At 40.6% G+C, this 22,386-nt stretch overlaps 1 protein-coding gene across 1 annotated transcript in view; it reads left to right on the top strand.

Annotated features, from left to right (window-relative positions):
- Positions 1–22,386, top strand: part of Ddx50 (DExD-box helicase 50) — a 34,087-nt gene that overhangs the window by 1,838 nt on the left and 9,863 nt on the right. Inside the window, exons 2-9 of the mRNA XM_036167771.1 lie at positions 2,339–2,629; positions 5,297–5,372; positions 5,714–5,892; positions 8,014–8,131; positions 8,237–8,422; positions 8,849–8,994; positions 12,733–12,882; positions 18,021–18,182. Of these exons, the coding sequence (XP_036023664.1) occupies positions 2,339–2,629; positions 5,297–5,372; positions 5,714–5,892; positions 8,014–8,131; positions 8,237–8,422; positions 8,849–8,994; positions 12,733–12,882; positions 18,021–18,182 (1,308 nt within the window). The remainder of the gene's footprint in view (positions 1–2,338; positions 2,630–5,296; positions 5,373–5,713; positions 5,893–8,013; positions 8,132–8,236; positions 8,423–8,848; positions 8,995–12,732; positions 12,883–18,020; positions 18,183–22,386) is intronic.

Raw genomic sequence — 22,386 nt, 5'->3', positions numbered from 1 at the left:
CGCTTCCTTGTAAAGTTAGCGTTTCTTGCTATATTCTAAACATCTCCCAAAGGTTCTTGAGGAAAGTGACAGTATCTTTGTGCGTCCTTACATTTCACTATGTTCTTGTATGTTGGTAGCTTTCACATTGTAAAGTCTCCAGAAATAATACTTTTTTTTTTGAGCTGAGGACCGAACCCAGGGCCTTGCACTTGCCAGTCAAGCGCTCTACCACTGAGCTAAATCCCCAACCCGAAATATACTTTTTGATTGCCCATCATGAAGTAGAACTAGAGATTTGGAAATGGACTGAGATACGAACTAGCAGAAATGAATCATTAGGCCAGGTCCGATAGGATGAAGATCATTGTGGTTTGGCTATGTTGAGGTAATGAATTCATGTCTTAGAAGTGAATGAAGGTAGAGCAGAGTCTGGAGGGGTGTGTCGAAGGCAAAGACTTAAGCTTCGGCTGAGAGTGAGGGAGAGAACTGCTGAAGAAGGTTGAGAGCCAAGACAAAGACCTACAGAGCTATGGAAACAGGACACTGGCAGGCCCCATAGCCCAGTGTAGAGTAGTGGAGTTTTCAGCCTTTGGGGTGCTGGGGGGTTTGGACTTGGAGGTGTCACAGTGACTTACTTGCTCCAACCCCAGGGCTGACTCTATAATCTTGCTTTTCTACAGGACTTACTACTTTAGGAAGCTGTGGGCTAGTGTAGTTAATTAAATGTAGCACATATTTTTTAAAGGCATTTTCACATATTACTCAGTTTTCTCAGCTGTTTTATGGATGAGAAAATTTTGTTAAAACACTTAAAAAAAAAGTTTGATGCTTGTAGTTTTTAGTATAGTGAAGTACTGCTATCTAATCTTTTCTGAAGCAAGTGATTTGTTTATTTATTTGGCCAAGGGACTCTGAAGGACTAAATTTCCAAATCATTTTTTGTAGTTTGTAAATATTAAAAAACAAAACAAAAAAAATTCCCTCCGGTTTGGTATTTTAAAGAAACCTAAAAAAAACCCCTGTTTTCTGTGTATGGGTGTTTTACCTGTGTGTATGTCTGTGTACCACTGCATGCCTGTCCTCTGAGGCCACAAGAGCCTTTCACATCCCCTGGAGCTGCCATGTGGGTGCTGGGAATTGAATCTGAGTACTTTGGAAGGGAACCAGTGCTCTTAACCACTGAGCCATCTCTCCAGTCTTAGTTTGCATCTTAAATTGAAGTTACAGAATTGTGCCTTTATGTTTGGCTTTTTTGTTGTTCTCTTAACCTAAACATAGTCTTAATTTTCAGGGTCCTTCTATGGAAGTGTAACAATTGGTTTTATATAATATAAATTACATAGTTTTCTCTTTAATCTATCAGAAGTCAAGGAGAACTGTGTCTACTAGTAAGTACATACCTGTTCCATGCACTTGGGAGGTGGAGGCAGGAAGGTCAGATATTAAAGGCCACCCCGAGCTACATGAGAACCTATCTTAAAACAGAAGAAACAATTCAGGGGGGGGGGGGGGGCATGGTGTGAAAAGAACATAGACTTTCAGGTCAGACAGGGCTGCATTCCATTCTGTCCTTTCCACCTGCAGAATATCCCTTAGAACTTTGGCAAGTATTTGACCTCTTCAGTTCTGTTTCTTCATCTGTAAAGTGGCAAAGATAATACAGGTTCACCATCCCTTATCCAAAATCATTGGAGCTAGATGTGGTTTGAAATAACTGGAAATCATTAGAAGGGGTGGGGACCTGCAACCTTAATATTCAATATGGATAGTTATATTAAACGGGATAAATAAGTAAAGACTATGGAAGTAGCTTCACCTTAGTTGTCAAATTTTGCCATCAAATGAATTCAGATCAGATAAGGTTTTGTCTCTATATAAGTTACAAAAACACTTTCGGTTTTCAGAGCTTTATGGATTTCGGAATTTCGGATAAGGGATTATGGACCTGTACTTCCCTGATAGGGTTGTTATGAAGATTTAAACAAGATAAGCCGAAACATTACACAGTGATGGGTAGGTACTCAATACATTTTTTTCCCTTTTGGAGATGTTAGTTTTTATTTGTATTTTAATTTATAATTTTGAGACTTCATTCTTTTCCTGCGGAGGAACTATTTAACTTTCCTAAAAATCTTAGGATGGGTTTAGAAATGTTCTAGAGACTGAGTCTTGAAGGCAGGAGACGGCATGACAAATTGAAGCAGGTAAGATGCAGACTTCCAGCTACTAACCAGTGTGATTTCTTGCAGGTAGTGTTGAGTGTAACTGTAGGTTGAGCTTAGCCAGCTGGGGAGTCACACTTGAGCTGTAGAGTCTCCGAAGGAGAGCCTGTCACTGTCTGTTTCTTCGTCTACAGAGTGACAGAAGGAAGTCAAGGCCGCACTATGAATCAGATGAGAAATCAGAAACAAGAGAAAATGGCGTTACAGAAGACCTGGATGCTCCCAAGCCCAAAAAACCTAAAATAAAAGAGAAGCTAAATGGAGACACTGAAGAAGGACTTAGACTTTCAGATGAGTTCTCCCCACCTCATAAGTCGAGAAGAAAAGACCTCCCAAACGGGGATGTTGATGCCTACGAGAAAAGGTCAAAGCGAGTGTCATCCTTGGAGAATTCTACTCATAAGTCAAGTGATAGAGTGGAGGAGGTACACGTCATATTTACTACCTTGCGTATGGTGTTGTCTTTGAAATGTAGGCCGACTTGATCTGTAGGTTCATTAGAATTGATTCTGTACTATTTTCTGCTTAGTGTCTAATGTTCTTATTTGAACCAGAGAACCAGAATAGCTGAAACCTGAGCCTTTTCCTCTTTGGCCCTGTTTCTTTCACTGTATTGTCTTTCCTTTTTAACATTTATTTATTTTGTGTGTGGAGGTGGAGTCCTTTCCCTTCCCTGCATGGGTCCTAAGGATCAAACTCAGGTTGTTAAGCTTGGCAGCAGGTGCCTTTAGCCACTGAAACAACTTGCTACTACCCCACTTCCTTTATTTCATTCATTCATTCATTTATTTTTATGTGCACTAGTGTTTTGCCATGGATATGGAATCCCCTGGAACTGGAGTTACAGACAATTAAGAGCTGCCATGTGGGTGCTGGGAATTGAACCAGGGTCCTCTGGACAATTAGTCAGTGCTCTTAACCATGGAGCCATCTTTCCTGCCCCTGTTTAGTTTTCTTGAGACAGCATTTCCCTAGACATTAAATTTGGGGAAGTCTAGTAGACGTGCTTAGTACAGACTCTACTCCAAGGCCTACTGTAGCAGTGTGTATTCATTTGTTTGAAGTGGGGTCTCATAGTAGCTCAGGCTAGTCTCAGACTTCCCAGGTAGCTGAGGATATCTTTGGACTCTTATCCTTTTAACTCTTCCAAGTGCTGAGATTACAGGTACTTACCACCTGTTTTTGGAGACAGGCTCTCACTCAGTAGCCCTGGCTGGCCTGGAATTCAGAGAGATTCACCTGCCTCCACTTCCTGTGTGCTGGGATTAAAGGTGTGCCCAGCTATTCTCGATTTATATCTGCTGAATCTCTTAGGATATTTACTTTCTTTTAAAAGAGTTTTTTTTTCCCTCCCTTTTATATGTATGAATGTCTTTTTTTGCAAGTATATACATGCACTATGTACATGTCCAGTGCCTACTGAAGCCAGAAGAGGGTGTCAGACCCCCTGGAACTAACTGGAGTTTCAGATTGTTGTGAACTGCCGCATAGGTGCTGGGAACTCAACATGTGCCTCCTGAGTGCTGGTATTAAAGGCATGCACCACTGTGCCTGACCTCTCTTTTTGATAATAACTTATTACAATCTTTAAATCTGATAATAGCTAATAATTTAAGCCATCCCCATTATTTCTTTCTGCTGTGCTAGGGATCAAACCCTGGTATAGGCACTGAGATTAATTTATGTGAAACCCTTGGAGGATTGTGGGAAGAGGTGAATCTTTGTATTGCTGTTCTGTATTTTTCCACTTGTAAATTTGTTATTTGCCAAGAAGCACATATGTTAAATTGAGTTCAGTAAGGGCCTACAAATCTGTTTTGCTAGTAGAATGTACAGATTGCTCCTGTCTCTGTTGCAATTTGCCTAATGCAATGTAAACTGTTGATTATTATTATTTGTGTGTGGGTGTCTATGCCACATGGCTGTGGGTGTCCAGGGAAGCCAGAAGAGGCCATTGAATCCCTAGGATGTTGGTGAGCCACCTGACATGGGATCTGGGATTTAAACTCAGGTCCTCTGCAAGAACAAAATTTGTTCTTAAGTGCTGAGCTGTATTTCAGGCACTGATTATTTTATTCTTGTCAAATTAGATTTCAGGAATTCTGCTGTTAGGAATTTATGCTAAGGGTATACTTTGTACAAAACTATATGAATTAAGTGAACAGGAAAAAAAAAACCAAAAAAACTCTATGGATTAAGTATAATGTCGATCATAGCAAAAGTTTAAATAGCCTACATGTCTAATAATGGGCCATTAGTTAAATAGAATAAGGGGCCAAAGAAATGGCTTTGTAGCTAAGAGTGCATGCTGCTCTCCTAGAGGACACAGGTTCAGTTTTCAGCGCCCACATTGGACAGCTCACAACTGTCTGTTACTCCAGTTCTCTTAACTCCAGGGGACCTGATGCCCTTTCTGGCCTTCTTGGGCACCTGCACACATGTGGCACACACATAGACACATAAATTTAAAATAAAGGATTTTTTTTTGGGTTTTCTTTTCAAGACAGGGTTTCTCTATGTAGCTTTTTGCGCCATTCCTGGGAATCACTTGGTAGCCCAGGCTGGCCTCAAACTCACAGAGATCCGCCTGCCTCTGCCTCCTGAGTGCTGGGATTAAAGGTGTGCGCCACCACCACCCGGCTAAGTTTTTTTAAAAAGACACTAAAGGATGAAAATCTGTTTTTGAAAATACTTTATGGGATTGAGCATGGTAGTATGTCTCTAATTCTAACACTTGGGAGGCAAAGGCAGGTAGATATCTTGAGTTCCAGGCCACCCTGGTCTAATTAGCAAGTTCTGCAACAGCCAGGGCTACATAGTGAGATTCATATTTGTGTGTGTGTGTGTGTGTGTGTGTGTGTGTGTGTGTGTGTGTAAAATAAGTAAGCTTGCCATATATGGGAATGTTTGGCCATGTACAACTGTAATCCCATCACTTTTAGAGGTGAATGCAATCAGAATTAAGGGCTGTCCTTTGCTGCATAGCATGTTTGAGAACAGTCCAGGCTACATGAGACCCCCTCTTTGCCTCTCAAAATGAGTAAAAGTCAATGTAAACTATATTTTTGAGAATTTTGGTTTCATTTTGACAGAGTCTAACACGTGAACAAAAGGAAGGAGCCTTCTCCAATTTCTCCATTTCTGAGGAGACTATCAAGCTTCTGAAAGGTACTGTGATTTTCATGTCATTGAAATTTGCTAATTTTATAAAACTGGTGACTTTTCTGATCGAAGGAAGAATTTAAAAGATAAATAGCCCCTTCTTTTTAATTGCAGTTATTTCTACATCATTCTTTTTCTTTATTCCGACTTGTTTTAACTGTAAGAGCTTCATGTGTTTGTCAAATCAGACCATTTTATTCTAATTCCTGTCTGGGGTAGGAATAACTGTAACCATTACTGGGTAGTGTGTCTTTAGGTAGTCATGGAGGAATAAGGATTGTCATTGTCAAATGAATTTATTTTTTCCTGATTCTCATCACAAATTGTAATAAAATCTCATTTTACAGGTCGAGGGGTAACATATCTCTTTCCTATTCAAGTTAAAACCTTTGGTCCTGTATATGAAGGAAAAGATTTAATTGCTCAAGCCCGGACAGGAACAGGAAAGACATTCTCTTTTGCCATACCCTTGATTGAAAGGCTCCAAAGAAATCAAGAGACAATTAAAAAAAGCCGCTCACCAAAGGTAACGGTTATTAAGGAAGTAAAAGCTCTTAACATTAATGAGGAAAAAAAAACAGTCTTTTGTTTATTTTTTTTTGTTTGTTTTGTTTTGTGTTGTTTTTCTTGGTGCTGGGATCGAACCCAGGGCCTTGTGCATGTTAAGCTCATGCATGCTTCCCCACTGAGCTGTACCCTAAATCCTGAGAGAATTATATTAGTCTCAAAGTCAGCTATACACCTCCCCCATAAGAGTCATTACCCCCCCCTTTTTTTTTAATAATGTTAAGTTTTGATTTCTAAAGAAAAAATTTGTTGTTTTTCACATAGGAAAATTTCAAGCAAAGCTAAATTACATTGGTTAATGAGCACAAGTGTACTGTCTCTGGATGTATAGACATCTTCCATAACTTTGAGTTACAAAGTCAGTTTTCCTTAGAGAATTATTTTTACTTAGTGTATTTAGTGACTTTTCTCTTCATTCCTGACCTGTCCTTACAAATAATGAATTCTCCAATGAGGTATTTACCTCGTGATTCAGTAAATATTGAAAATTATTTCACAGGTTGACTTTTTTTTTTTTGAGCTGAGGATCGAACCCAGGACCTTGCGCTTACTAGGCAAGCACTCTACCACTGAGCTAAATCTCCAGCCCACACAGGTTGACTTTTTATGGAGAATATTACAGCAGTTATATTGCTGTTATTGGATATTAGAGCTGTGTTAATTTATAAGTAGTAAAATGGGTTCAAGAGAGCACTAGTGAAACTCCAGGCTACAGTTTGACACCTTAGAGCCTGTGCACTCTTTAAGGTCTGTAGCAGTGGAGAAGAGACGTCGTCATGGTGATTTGAACAGGTACTCCTACTGCTACACTCGAGAGGCCACGCCACATGACTAGAATGACATCATAAGGGCTTAGGACCTGCTGACCACGCCACATGACTAGAATGACATCATAAGGGCTTAGGACCTGCTGTCCACGCCACAGGACTAGAATGACATCATAAGGGCTTAGGACCTGCTGTCCACACCACAGGACTAGAATGACATCATAAGGGCTTAGGACCTGCTGTCATACCTGTTGGCTGTGTTGGTTTTCCAGGATAAATTGTTTTTCTTTGTTTTAATTAGGGAAAGTTGCAAGTAATGCAGATAGGACACAGTTGCACCCTACCTTAGTCTGTCAGAAGGCTGTCCTGAGATCACAGCTCCACCACTTGTAGCTGTGGGACCTTGGGTACGACTTACTAACTTCACTCTGACTCAAGTTCAGTGTCTATAAAATTGGAGTGTTAGTACTGCCTCACGTTGCCATGATAAAATCACTAACTCACTAATCACAATCACCAGTTCATACAAAGTGTATGAGTCATCTTGACTTTGACAAATAGTTTTTGAGTTTTGTTCTGTACCAGCTTCTTAAAGTACAGTGAGTACAGTGCCTCTCCTGACATAAACTTGGCGTTCATCGGCCTTACATTTGAATAGATGGGTTAGAAAGTCAGCAGGTAGTGCACATTGTCTGTCTGTAGATACGTATCTGTATTTTAGGGCAGTAATACAAGTTTGAAGGGGAAGGAATAAAGAGGGACAAGGAAATCATAAAAAGGCTTGGGAACCTCATTAAGAAAGTCTCTTATATTTTATTTTTAGTTGTTTTTTTGAGATAAGGTCTCATATAGCCTAGACTGGCTTTGAGGTCACTATATAGTTGAGGACAATCTTTTTGCCTCCCAAATGCTAGGATTGTAAGGGTGCATTACCACACCTGCTTTTGTGCAAAGCAAAGGAATAGACACTAGGCTTTGTGCATGCTAAGCACACACTTTACTAGTTGAACTATTCCCAATCCAGGAAAATAACTTTTGAAATCTGATAAAATATGCCGAAGTAAATATAAGCTGTTCTTGTTGTTGAAATTTTGTTCTCTGGCTGCATACCCTAGGGCTGGAGATTAAACCCAGTTGATGCATGCTAGATGATTATTCTGCCACTAGCAATCTGCCCAGCGCTCTCTGAGTACTTAGGAAGTCAATGTTGAGGTTCTTCCTCTAAATGCATCTTTACAGAAATGTCTTTTCAGGTTGAATTTAGATCAGCCTTTAGAAAAGATGTGTCTTTGTTTTTTAAACTTCTTGCTCAGGTACTTGTTTTGGCTCCAACAAGGGAACTGGCAAATCAAGTAGCCAAAGATTTCAAAGATATAACCAGAAAACTCAGTGTCGCGTGTTTTTATGGTGGAACATCCTATCAAAGCCAAAGTGAGTAAATACATACACTAGTCCAAAGCTGTGTTGGTTTTAAATCTAAAGAAGTCATGGGAAAGCCTCTCTGATTTTTAACAGTCGCTGGTTTTCCTCTCACAGTTAATCACATTCGGAATGGGATTGACATCCTTGTTGGGACTCCAGGGCGTATCAAAGACCATCTGCAAAGCGGCCGTTTGGACCTTTCAAAGCTGCGCCATGTTGTGCTTGATGAAGTAGATCAGATGTTAGATTTAGGTTTTGCTGACCAAGTTGAAGATATCATCCATGAATCCTACAAAGCTGGTGTGTCCTAGTTGGAAAAAGTATATTAGCAGCTGTTCTTTGATAAAAGCTTAGAAATTTTCATTTCATAATTTTTATTACCTTGTCTCTTGGTATTCTAACAAAATTAAAGTTATTTGGTATCTTTTCCCTAGAAAAAGAGACTATAACAGCGTACTCTGAATCTTCTCTTGATTATTCTGTAATCGTTCCATGTAGATTTACTATTTTATCCATTTCTTGCGTTGTTCTTTCTTAAACTCTTCCTTCCTAGTGTAGTTTTGTCTCATTTTGAAAATTAAACAGACACATTGAGGTTTGTATATTGAAAATTTGCCCCAAGTTTTTAATCTTTAATTTTTTTTGTTTTGTTTCGAAGTTTGGGGTGATTTTTAAAATCTGGCTACATCATTAAGAAAACATTTGAATTCTTTTTGTTTGTTTAAGATTCAGAAGACAATCCTCAGACCTTACTTTTTTCTGCAACTTGCCCACAGTGGGTATACAAAGTTGCAAAAAAATACATGAGATCCAGATATGAACAGGTTGACCTTGTTGGGAAAATGACTCAAAAAGCTGCAACCACTGTGGAAGTAAGTAGCTTTGCCAGCATGTAGATTTGAGCTTTGAATTGGTGTCTAACGGTTGAAGTCTAATAAAGCTGAACTCAAGCTTGAGGTACCTCCTGAAGCTTCACCTCTTTTCCTGCCCTTAGTAAGACACGTAGTAGTGCTGGGGACTAGTTTAATGCTGGAGCACGGGGTTAGCATTTGTGAGGCTGTAAGTTCAGTTCCCAACTCTCAAAGTGAAATTAAATATGCATTGTCTTTCTACAGTCTGAAACCTGGGAGCAGACAGAACAAATAGGAGGGGGTGTGAACAAAGAAGGCCTGACCTAAAAGCAGCAGTAAAGCATGCTGGGACTGTGGATTGCTGTAGAGGTCAGGTGTGAGGGTGCATGCGCTGAGGAGACTGAGCCAGGACTGTCCATTAGGTTCAAGTCAGCAGAGGATACACAGTGAGGTACAAGTCGGCCTGAACCACAGTGTGACACTGAAGAGCTGTCTCAAAAACAGTGACACATCCAAAGCAGGAGAGAAGAAAGAAAAGAAGCTAGCAGAAGGCAGTTCTTAATGAGAAAAGAGTATTTATTACTGGGACCAGTAAGATGGTTCAGTGGGTAGAAGTATCTTTGGCCAAGCCTGATGACTTGAGTTCTATCTCAGAACCTGTATAGTCAGAGGAGAGAACTGACTTCTGCAAATTGTCCTCTAACCTCCACACATGCCCCATGGTGTGCAAAAACATGCAATGCAATAAATAAGTGTAACTAAACAAACTTTCTTGTTTGTTTTTTCGAGACATGCATTCTCTGTGCAGTCCTCTCTCTCCTGGATCTTGCTCTGTAGACCAGGCTGGCCTCAAACTCAGAGATCTGCCTGCCTCTGCCTCCCGAGTGCACCACCACGAACGACAAAAAAATTACAGAATGCTGTGTATAGAATCATAGTATTTTTTTTTTCTTTTCTTTTTTTTTTTTTTCTTTGCCAGAGCTGAGGACTGAACTCAGGGTGAGCTAAATCCCCAACCCCAATCATAGTATTTTTAAAAAAATACAGGATTCTTAGCACCTCAACAAATCAAAAACATGTAATGCTCAATGGATTTTTTTTAGGTATTTATAAAGTGTAAGCCTAGAGGATGATTATCATCATGATTATATCTTGAAAAGAGGACATTGGAGTGCTAGATGGTCAGAGGAAGGATGTTCTCAAACGTATGCAAAGATTGAGTGGTATAACAAATATGTACTATTTTTTAGGCTTTCTAAAATTCCCCTTATATTTTTCACTTCTGCATTTAAAGTATTACCAGCCATGATTTCATTTTCATGTATGGAAGGCTGGCTTCAAATTTCACTTGTTAGTAGAAGGTGACCTTTCACTTCTGATCCTGCTGCCTTTATGTCCCAAGTGTTGGGATTACTGGCAAGTGCCACTACACCTGGTTTCTGTGGCACTGGGGATTGAACTCGGGGCCTCATGCATTCTTCCAACTAAGCTACATCTATACCCCACCTTGACTTCACCTCTCGAGTCTTGAGAGCATAGGCATTCATGCAACACTAAGATTGGCTGTTTTTTGTTTAAAGCTTTATTTATTTTTATTTCATATCTGAGTTTTTGCCTGCATCTGTGGCATTGGATTGCCTGGGACTGGAGTTAGATGGTTGTGAGCCACTGTGTGGGTGCTGGGAACTAAATCAAGGTCCTCTGGTAGAGCAATGTGCTCTCTTAACCACTGAGATCTCTCTCCCAGCTGTGTTTTGTTTTGTTGAGAAGGGGTCTCACCATGTAACTTTGGTCTGGTCTGGAACCTCCTTTGTAGACCAGGCTGGCCTTGAACTCAGGTTGTCTGCCTCTTCCTCCCTAGTGCTGGATTGAAGATGTGTACTACCTCACCCAGCTGTGTGTTGTTAAGTGTCTTGCTTTGTAGCCCAGGCTGCCCCATATCTTGTCATCACACTTCTATGTTTTGAAATTACTGGAGTACCATCATACCTGATTCCCCTCCCCACCTTGTACTCTTTGTTTGAAAACAAAACAAAACAAATCTGTGCTCGATCTTAGTCTTCTCTGGTCTTCATTTTACTGCTGGTACCCTGTCATATTACTTCATATGTTGGTTAAGTTGTGGGTTTGATCTGATTTTTTTTTTTTTTTTTGAGATACAGAAAGAACAAGATTTTTATCATAGGTGGTATAAATAATTTTTATTTTTCTTTGTCCTTTTTGACTTACTTTGCTTGTAGTTTATAGTTGCCATATTACATGAATTTTCTTAGGAATAATTAAAGCCCGGGTTGGTGGTGCTTGTCTTTAATTCCATTATTGGTGTGTGTGTGGTGAGCATAGGCAGGCAGTTCTATGAGTAGCCCGTTCTAGGCCAGCCAGGCTACTGAGTGAGACCTTGCCAAAAGAAAAGAAAAAAAGGAGTGGGGGCTGGACAGATGGCTCAGAATTCTTGGGTACTACATGCACATGGTACACAGACACAGGCAAAACATCCACATACATAAAATAAAAATAGCTAAGTTATAAAATTATACCCAGATGATAGGGCCAGTGAGCTAATTAATTAATGGGTAAAGGTGCTTGCAGCCAACCTGATGATGAGCTGCATTTGATTCCTGGGACCTGCATAGTAGAAAGAGAACTGACTCCTACAAACTGTCTCCTTAGTTCTCTATATATGCACCATGGTCTGTGTTCTTGTGCAAACATGCTTACACTACACCAATCAAGGAAAGGTAAGCTGAATAACAAAAATGAGTATTAGGTTTAAAATGTATAACCTTTCCAAACATTTTATTGTGTTAAATTTGTAAACGTTTGGATGGGTTAAAAGGATTTTTATAGTGAATATATTTAGATATGTATGTACCCAGCATCTAGATCCTATTACTAATGTTTTATCTTTTTATATTATTTTTTTGCTAGTTTTGATTTCTTGAGGGACTAGGAACGTGCTATGTAGCTAAGGATTGCTTGAACTCCTGATCTTTCTATTTCTCATTTGAATTGCACCCTCCTCTTTGCCTGTCTTTGGGGTTGGGTCTGGCTGTGTACCCTAGCTCAGCAACCTTAGTCTCCTACTAGGGGGGGCTGCACCACACCTAGATCAGTGCTTTATTTCCTTTGTTATGTATCTGCCCATTCCTATATTCACCTGGCTTTTATTTTATTTTATTCATTGTTTTTGGTGCTGGAGATTGAATTCAGGGCCTGTCTTGTATATAATTCAGTATCTAGTATTATGTTTATGACAGATAACCACACTTCTATCTTCATCACCCCAAAATGCAGCTCTGAATCTTAGTGAGTCATCCCTAGTCTGTTCTTCCCCTAGTAGGCAACAGTTGGTCTTCTGTCTCTGTGGATAGACCTGTTACGGATATTTCACATGAATGTAATTATTTATACCATAGGATATATTTTTGTGTTTGATCTAAATTCAAATAATATTTATTTTCATCTTCTCCCTTCCACCACTAGAGATTGACTCCAGACCTTATACATGTTAGTGAAATGTTCCACCATTCAGTTATCTCTCCCTTCTGCTTGGGTCTCACTCCCTTAGCCAGGCTAGCCCTGAGATTCCTGGCCAGGTATGGGTCACCAGTCCTGGTTTATGCAGTGCTGGGGATCTAATCCAGAACTTCATTTATGCTAGGCAATCACTCTGCCAGCTGGGCTTACAGCCTCAATCCCTTTAAAAAATAATTTGTGATGAAACATAATTTTGCCTTTCTTTCTTTTCTTTTCTTGAAGCATTTGGCTATCCAGTGCCACTGGTCTCAGAGACCAGCAGTTATTGGGGATGTGCTTCAGGTCTACAGCGGATCTGAGGGGAGGGCCATTATTTTCTGTGAGACCAAGAAGAACGTGACTGAAATGGCCATGGACCCACACATCAAGCAGGTGTGCTTTCTTTACCTTTTCTAGGTAATTGACACGCGTCAGCAGGCCAGACCCATTCGTTGTGGGCTAAACTTGATAGTTTGCTCAAGAGAGTAATTGAGTTAGATGACACAGCAAGCTTTCTCTTACCTATGATGTCATAGTCAGTTGTTAGCAGTCAGACCAGGGCCTTATTCACGCTACCTAAATAGTACGCTACTGAGCCAGCCCCAAGGAATGTAAAAGCCATAGTATGGGGCTGGAGATGCACCTCCGCAGCTAAGAATACACACTGCTCTTCCAGAGCACCAAGTACAACTCCACAGCTAAGAATACACACTGCTCTTCCAGAGCACCCAAGTACAACTCCCAGCACCCGAACAAGGCAGCTCACAACCACCTACATAACCAGCTCCAGGGGAGTCCCTCTCTGGGCACCTGTACTCACTTGAACATGCCCAAACACAGACACACGCATACACATAATGAAAAGTAAAGTAATCTTAAAATAAAAATCATAATAAAATTTGTTTTTTTTGAGGTTTGTATGATATTAGGAGGGAATTCTGTCAGTTTTCATTAGACAAATTTTAAGATGTTAGTTTTGTGTGTGTGCATGCATGGTACAGGCCCCCAGAGGCCAGGGAAGGACACCAAGTGTCTTGCTCTGCCATTTCCTGCCTCAGTCTTTTGAGGCAGGGTCTCTCCCTGAACCTAAAGCTCTTGCTAGGCCAGCTGCTGCCATTTCTCCAATTATCTTCCTGTCCCCGACTCCACCATACGTCCAGAACACAGTCATTCTAGTTTTTACATTGGCTCTGGGGATTGGAACTCAGACTTATGCAAGAAATGCTCATACCCAGTGAGCCATCTCTATCCCTTTTTAAAAAACATTAAAATATGGTCTAGAAAATATGAAAGTTGATATAATCAAGTATAGTTGTTAAGAATTTTAATATTTTAAACTTGTGTTATAAGAATTAGGGGCTGGAGAGATGGCTCAGCAGTTAAGAGCACTGGCTGCTCTTCCAGAGGTCCTGAGTTCAATTCCCAGCGACCACATGGTGGCTCACAACCATCTGTAATGAGATCTGGCGCCCTCTTCTGGTCTGTAGGTGTACATGCAGACAGAACACTATACATAATAAATAAATAAATCTTTTTTAAAAAAAAGAGAAAAAGAAAGAGAGAATTATAGTCTGGCATTGGTGGTGCCCACCTTTAACCCCAGCACTTGGGAGGCAGAGCCAGACCATCTCTGTGAGTTCAAGACCAGCCTGGTCTAGAGAGTGAGTTCCAGGCAGCCAGGGTAACACAGAGAAACCATCTTGACAAAACCAAAATAAATAGATTAAACAAATAAGGTGTTTTTTTTGTGTGTGTGTGTGTGTGTGTGTGTGTGTGTAGCTTCAGCCTCCTGAGTGTTTGGATTAAAGTTGTCCACTACCACACTGGTTCCAGAGTAGTTGTTCTTCTAAGTATAAATAGTTCATGATAGTATTCTCCTTATACTCATTCAGTTATTCCCCATTGTTCCACCAGGATAATGTTTATTTGTACTTTCCAGTCCCAAGTCTCATTTCACTGTTCTAGCAGTAGTCTTGTTCAAATATTTGTAGTGTTTCCCAAGTAACATTTCTCATCCAGAGTCCTTAGCCCTAATGTTTCTGTTTTTTATCAGTTGAGTTCTTTTTTTTTTTTTTGCTAGAGCTGAGGACCAAACCAGGGCCTTACGCCTGCTAGGCAAGCGCTCTAACACTGAGCTAAATCCCCAACCCCGAGTTCTTTTTCTAACATCCTTTTTTCTCTCTCTCTCTTTTTTTAAAGGTTTACTTATTTATTATGTATACAGTATTCTGCCACTATGTATGCCTGCCAGCCAGAAGAGGGCACCAGATCTCATTAAACCTGTTGTGAGCCACCGAGTGGTTGCTGGGAATTGAACCGGGGTCCTCTGGAAGAGCAGCCAGTGCTCTTACCCTCTGAGTTGTCTCTCCAGCCCCTCATTGATTTCTTACTATTGTCCAGACCTCAGCTTCAGTGTCACTTCCCTTAGTGGTAGATTCTCCTCTGTTACTCTTAGGCCACCTTGCACTTGGTATAGCTCTGTCATACCATGTTTAAAATTCCTGTCAGTCCTAGAACCTGTGGCCTTCCTTCCTTCCTTCCTTCCTTCCTTCCTCCTTTCCCTTTCATTTCTTGTCTTCTCTCCTCTGTTTGAGAAGGGGTCTCACTATGAATCCCACATTGGCCTCAGCCTTACATTCTTCCTGCCTCAACAGCCTTCAAATATGCTGACATTATAGGTGTGTATCACCGTGTGTGTCCCAGAGCCAATTCTTTATGACTGTTCTCAAACTGGCAATTCCAGACACGTAGCGAGTGCTAAGGAAATGAATTTATGTACAGAGTGTGCATGCTAAGGAGGCTGGGATGTGGCCCCACTTGTAGAGTTCTTACCTAGCATGCGCAAGACCTTGGGTTCACTTCCCGAGTACAGCGCAAAAGTAGGTATGGTCGTATATGCCATATGTTCAGTTCTAGCGCTTGGGAGTGGAGGTAGGAGAAGTAGAAGGCCAAGGTTATCCCTAACTAAATAGCAAGTTTGAGCTCAGCCTAGGCTATATGAGGTCATGTTTTTGGTTTTTTGTTGTTTTTTTCAGAGCTGAGGACTGAACCCAGGGCCTAGCGCTCTACCACTGAGCTAAATCCCCAACCCATGGTCATGTTGTTTTTAAAGGTTGGCTACTTATGCTTATATACTATCAGACTTTAATCATCACTAATGAATTTTTTTTTTCCTTTTTAGACAGGGTTTCTCTGTGTAACAGCCCTGGTTGTCCTGGAACTCACTCTGTAGCCCAGACTGGCCTTGAACTCACAGAGATCTGCCTGCCTCTGCCTCTGCTGGGATTAAAGGTATGTGTGACCACTGCCCAGCTGCTAATGAGTTTTTCACTGTAGTAGTAGGTAGGGATACTATTAAAATGTTAGGAAAAATGGGCTGGAGAGATGGCTTAGTGGTTAAGAGCGTCCCTTGCTTTTCTAGAGTCCCCGCACTTCCATGGCCCCTAACAGCTGTCTGTCTGTAACTGTAGATCCATGATATCTGACACCTTCTTCTGGCCACTGGGCACTGCAAGTGGTGCACAGACATCCATGCAGGCAAAATATGCCTACATATAAAACAAGTTAGGAAAAGTATTTCTGGCACAGACATCAGTCAGTACAGCCTAATAATAATTACAGAAATGCCAGGCTGGAGGGATGGCTCAGTGGTTAAAGAGCACACTGACTGCTCTTCCAGAGGACCTGGGTTTGATTCCCAGCATCCGTGTGGCAGCTCAGAACCATCTAAAACTCTCGTTCCAGAGACTCCATGGCCTTGAACACAAGGCATGCCTGTGGTGCATAGGTGTATCAATACCAAAATTAGAGAAAAGCAAATTAAATGATTGGGATATAATTTTTGCCTTTTAACAAGGATTATGATTTATAATAGACTGGCATTGCTGAGTAGAGTATAATTAATAAATACAGAACATTGAAAGGTAAGTGGGTACAACTAATTTTTTTCTTTCTTTTTTGAGACAGGGTTTCTCTGTGTAGCTTTGGAGCCTGTCCTGGAACTTGCTCTGTAGACCAGGCTGGCCTCGAACTCAGAGAGGTCTGCCTGCCTCTGCCTCCCAAGTGCTAGGATTAAAGGAATGCACTACCACTGCCCAGCACAACTAATTTTTATAATAGCTTGGCAATAAAAATTAAAATCTTAGGAGCTGGAGAGGTGGTTTATTGGGTAAGATTACTTTCTGCTCTTGAAGAGGACTCAGGCTCTATTCCCATCATCTACTATCAATTGGCAGCTATCATTTATTGTACCTCCAGTTCTGGGGATCTGATGACCTCCTTGTCTGACCCCCATGAACACTACACACATGTGGTACACAGACATACATGCAGACAAAACATTCAAAAACATAAAAATATTTTTAATAAAAAAGTTAAATTTTTTTTCTGGGTATTGAATCGAAGGCCGTAGCTGTCTATGGTAGTTCTCTTCCAACCGAGCTCCAAATATTCATTATATTTGACCCAGAAATTCAGTTTCTAGGTAAATATGCTTCTGAAACACATATGGGCATATCCAAAGATGTAAGTAAATTTTCACTGCAGCATCGTTTCTGTGAAAATTTATATACAATACAGATGTTCATCAGTTCTTTAATGAGATACTGCTAAAATAAGTTTTTGCATCCATATGAAAACAAGTTTGTGCACCTTAAAAAAATTTAGTGGAGCTGGGCAGTGGTAGCACATGCCTGTAATCCCAGCACTCGGGAGGCAGAGGCAGGTGGATCTCTGTGAGTTTGAGGCCAGCCTGGTCTACAAATCCAGATCCAGGACAGGCACCAAAGTTACGAAAAAACCCTGTCTTGGAAAAAAAAAAAAAAAAAAAAAAGGAATAAGAATTACTTTTAATAAACCCAAACAAACAGAAAACTTGGGCATGGCGCTTATAATGTGTGCACTCAGGAAGCTAAAGCATCAGGGTAACGAGCTGGAGGCTAGCCTGGGCTACATTTCAAGACTACCTACAGAGCAAAAGGAAGCAGACAGTCATGGTCGGTCCAGCATGCATAGCTCAGTGATTGACCTGTTCATCCTAGGATGAACAAAGTCTTTGGTCCCTGACACTAGAAATACAATAGAAGTTGTATAAACTATCTTTGAAACTATTAGCAATTAATTATTTCTTAGAGGCCGATATTAAATAAGATTTACATTTTATGCAGTATATTTTCTGGAATGTTTTGGGTTTTAAATTTTTTACATTTACTTATGTCTTCATGTGCACATGCCACAGTGTGAGTGTGGAGGTCAGAGACAACTTGGAGGATTCTGTTCTTTCCTTCCACTGTAAGGGTCCCGGGAATTTAACTGAGGTTGGCAGGTTTGGTGCCAAGTGCCTTTACCTACTGAACCATCTCGTCGTGTTTGTGGGTTGTTTTTTTTTTTTATTTAACGAATTATACATTGTTATTAAAGATAAAATTTAAAAAGAAACGTAAGAAAAGGGCACAGACTGAATGGTGTTGGGAAACCGAGTTATACGTATAAGATATACACTTATTATTATTTTTGCTTTTTTTTCCAAATAGAATGCCCAGTGTTTGCATGGGGATATTGCACAGTCACAAAGAGAAATTACCCTGAAAGGCTTCAGAGAAGGTAGTTTTAAAGTTTTGGTGGCAACCAATGTGGCTGCCCGCGGCTTGGACATTCCTGAGGTTGACTTGGTGATTCAGAGTTCTCCTCCACAGGTAGGAAATGGGGTTTGATTTGAATGATCAGAATAGTTTTGTAAATGATACTTTAAGAAATATTTCTTAATATGTAAAAAATATATCTTTGATTTGTTGTTGATCCTAACCTATGTTTTGTTAGGATGGTATTACATTGATCAGATGTACCATCCTCATAAATGAGTAACTTTGTTGTTTTCATCTAAAGGTTGATCAGCCTGGGTGGTGCTGATGCACGCTTTTAATTCTAGCACTTGGGAGGCAGAGGCAGGCGGATCTCTGTGTGTTCAAGGCCAGCCTGGTCTACAAAGCGAGTTTCAGGACAGTTAGGGCTGTTGTACAGAGGAACCCGATCTCAGATAAAAACAAAACAAAAAAGATCAGTAAAATACAGGAGCCAGGAATGTGGCACATACTTATAGTCCCAGCACTTGGGAGGCAGAGGCTGAAGGGTTACTGTGTGTTCCAGGCCAGCCATTGATATATCCAAATTCCTGTACAGAATCTGAATAATGATGGCAACAACATACACATTTCATTAAGGAATTATACAGAATGCTAGTGTATGTGGATAAATAGCTGCTTTCTAAATAGGTGCTTTGTTTATTTAAAGTTTTTATAAATTAAAATATAATCACATCATTTCCTCCTCCCAATCCTTCCTGGATACCCTCCTTGCTTTCCCAAATTCATAGCCTTTTTCTTTGTGTACACACACATGCACACACACATATACACATATTCTTAATACATAAATATAATCTGCTCAGTCCTGTGTTACTCTTACGTATATGATTTCAGGACTGACCTCTTGGTATCAGATCACCAACTGCAGGCTCTTCCCTGAGGAAGACTATTTCTCCTGTCTTGCTCGTAGCGTTCCTTAGTTACCTATAGTTTCTTGTCTAGGGTTGGGGTCCTGTGAGATTTCCCTCTTTTTTTATCATATCTGTTGATGTTGTCCTTGTTCAGGTCTTGGATTAATAGCTGCTTTTAAAATATATATATATTTATTTATTATGTATACAGTGTTCTGTTTGCATGTGTCCTTGCAGGCCAGAAGAGGGCGGCAGATCTCATTACAGATAGTTTTGAGCCACCATGTGGTTGCTGGGAATTGAACTCAGAACCTCTGGAAGAACAGCTAGTGTCCTTAACCTCTGAGTCATCTCTCCAGCCCCTGGATTAATAGCTTTTAATCTGTTTTTTTATTCCAGAATTCTAGCATATAAATTACTTGTGATGTCTTAAAGTACAGAAAAATTGAATGTAGTTTTGCTTTGTTTTTGATCAATAGTCTCAGACCAGGCAGACCTGAGACTTTTTTTTAGTAAGACCTTTATTGACGGATAATTCACATAGTATACAATTTTCCTGTTTGCACAATTTGATAGACTTTAGTCCAGCATCCTCAAAGGCCCATGACACCATCACCACTCCCTGTTTCAGAACATCGCTGTCTTCAATTTCTTTCGTTCCTTTTTTTTTTTTGAATGCCGAATGCTGTTTATTGAAGAAGGGAGGAGATCTTAAATACAGGCTTACAGCACAGTGGGAGAACCCCAGAGGGCAGAAGTTCGCTTCTGATGTTTTACAATCTTGCATCTAAGCTGTTGATGCCCAATATGCAGGATACATAAACAAAGAACTTCCCTTAAGCATTCAGGAGGGTGGAATCTCGCAGGGAATTAGCATAGGGAGGATATCAAGATCAAGGTCAGCAAGCAAGGCAACAGTTATCCCAAACAGGGGCCAGGGCCCTACAGGTCCCCCCTTTTACTAAAAAATGAGCTTCTGACTTAGGTTGCATGGGATGTCAGCAGGTCACCTTACCTGTCATGGAGACACTTGTCCAGGCCACACAGGCGTTCTGTCTTAGGTTGGTGAGCGCCCCCCACCAGGCATAACCCATCTCTGAATACTCATTGTCATACAGGCTCAATCGTGTGAGAGCTGCAGAGTTAACTGTTTCCAAAGATCTCTAAGTGGGGCTGGGCTTGCAATCTGTGTGTTTGACACAGAAAAGACCAACAGAAGTCTTAACCCACCCATAGCCGGTATAGGCTAAAGGCACCTGAGCCATTCCCTTCCTTAATGAGCCTTACTGCAAATTGGAGTCCTTGTAAGATGGTATCCCAAAAGCAAATGGAACTTGAGTTTGTAAATTTATAACTTTCAAAGCCAGTCGAAATGTATATAACTATTGATTTAAATTTGTCATGCCCAATAGAATGAAAGATTAACTAACTGTGGTAGCTACTTTTGCTGCCAGGGTCTCCACTGTGCTGCTAGCTGTAGTAACCAATTATGAAATGGCAATCCCAGAAACAGTAGTAGTGGTGGTCATCACTGTTATAACATCAACAACGGCAGCATCGATGTCAGATTCTCTTCTGGAGCATGGGTATCCATTGGCATGGACACAACTCCAGGAACACGAACCATCGAGGCCCATTATTCTTGATCCCAGCATGACTTAAGCTGGCAGCTCTGCAAAAGAACAACTAAGAAGAATAAAGGAAAAACAAGGAGCAGAACTAATGGTCTCATATTGGCTACATTCAGACTCACAAAATTTAAGGGACCTTCAAAGGGGGCTAAATGAATTTCAGGAGGCCAAAAAAATGTTGCACAGAGCCACTCCTGAAGTAGGTGCTACTCCAGTTTGAATAGGATTGTGAGAATGAAAATGCTTAGCTGGCATGCTACTGTTTATAAATGGAGGGCAGTGATCTTCAGTGTTATCCTTAATCTCCAAGGTGTCTGGGTGACATGTTCTCAAACATACTTGAAAAAGCAGTTACCATACATTACCTTCTGGAGAATCTTTTAACTGCATGGCTGCAGTTCCTAGGCTTACGTTAATGCTTGTCAAAGCTGGCCATATTGGGCTATCAATCCCCATTGGCATCGGAAGGAGAGAGTTTTTCACGAAGGCCCAATAAGTTTCTGCCATGTTGGGGCTTCAGCTGCAGCCACAGGGAGCACACAGTGCTCAGAAACCCAATGAGAAATCTCATCGTCCTAAGGAAAGACATAAACAGAACCCCAGGCCCACACCATCAGATGAGGTCCCCTCCAAGTGTCAGTAGAAAGATCCTTCCATCACTCCAGAGGGTGATTTGCAACAGGAGCCCTCCAGTGCTTATCTGCAGTGGATATTCCAGCAGAATCCACCGATAAAAAATTTTGAATATGTAAAACAAGGGAAAGAATAGACTGTGGAGAGGAATGATGAACCCCTAGTTTCCCCTTTTTGCTTTATCAAAATACGTTTTTTTTAATAGTTCAAATTTTTTATTTTTTAAAATTTATTTTTCTATTATCAGCTTGATACAGTATAAATTCTTTTTTGTTTGTTTGTTTTTCTGTTTTTTTTTTTTTTTTTTCCCGAGACAGGGTTTCTCTGTGTAGTTTTGCACCTTTCCTGGAACTCACTTGGTAGCCCAGGCTGGCCTCGAACTCACAGAGATCCGCCTGGCTCTGCTTCCCTAGTGCTGGGATTAAAGGCGTGCGCCACCACCGCCCGGCTAAATTCTTATCTTAATAGAGATGGCTCAGCTGTTAAAGGGTAGGCTCACAACCAAAAATATAAATTCTTATCTTAATAGTGTCATGTTTCATTGAGGGTTGCTCAGTAATTGAGTAAAACCAAATCTAATTATAAGCTACAGTCATCCTAGGGTCCCCCATGCCATATATATAGCCTCCATGGTTCTGTGAGTTGCAGTCTGATTGTTCTTTGCTTTCTATCTAGAATCCACTTATGAGTGAGTACATACCATGTTTGTCCTTCTGGGTTTGGGTTACCTCACTCAGGATGATTTTTTTCTAGTTCCATCCGTTTGCCTGCAAATTTCATGCTGTCATTATTTTTCTCTGCTGAGTAGTACTCCATTGTGTATATTTAGCACATTTTCTTAATCCATTCTTCAGTTGACAGGCATCTAAGTTGTTTCCAGGTTCTGGCTATTATGAATAATGCTGCTATGAATATAGTTGAGCATGTATCTTTGTGGTATGGTTGAGCATTCCTTGGGTATATGCCCAAGAGTGGTATGGCTGGGTCTTGAGGTAGTTCGATTCCCAATTTTCTGAGAAACCGCCATACTGACTTCCACAGTGGTTGTACAAGTTTACATTCCCACCAACAGGGGAGTAATGTTCCCTTTGCTCCGCATCCTCTCCAGCATTGACTGTCATTAGTGTTTTTGATTATAGC

The sequence above is a fragment of the Onychomys torridus genome, chromosome 18, assembly GCF_903995425.1.
Source record: "Onychomys torridus chromosome 18, mOncTor1.1, whole genome shotgun sequence".
NCBI lineage: Eukaryota > Metazoa > Chordata > Mammalia > Rodentia > Cricetidae > Onychomys > Onychomys torridus.
The sequence above is the reverse complement of the archived record's forward strand: the minus strand, read 5'-3'. Positions and strand labels throughout refer to the sequence as shown.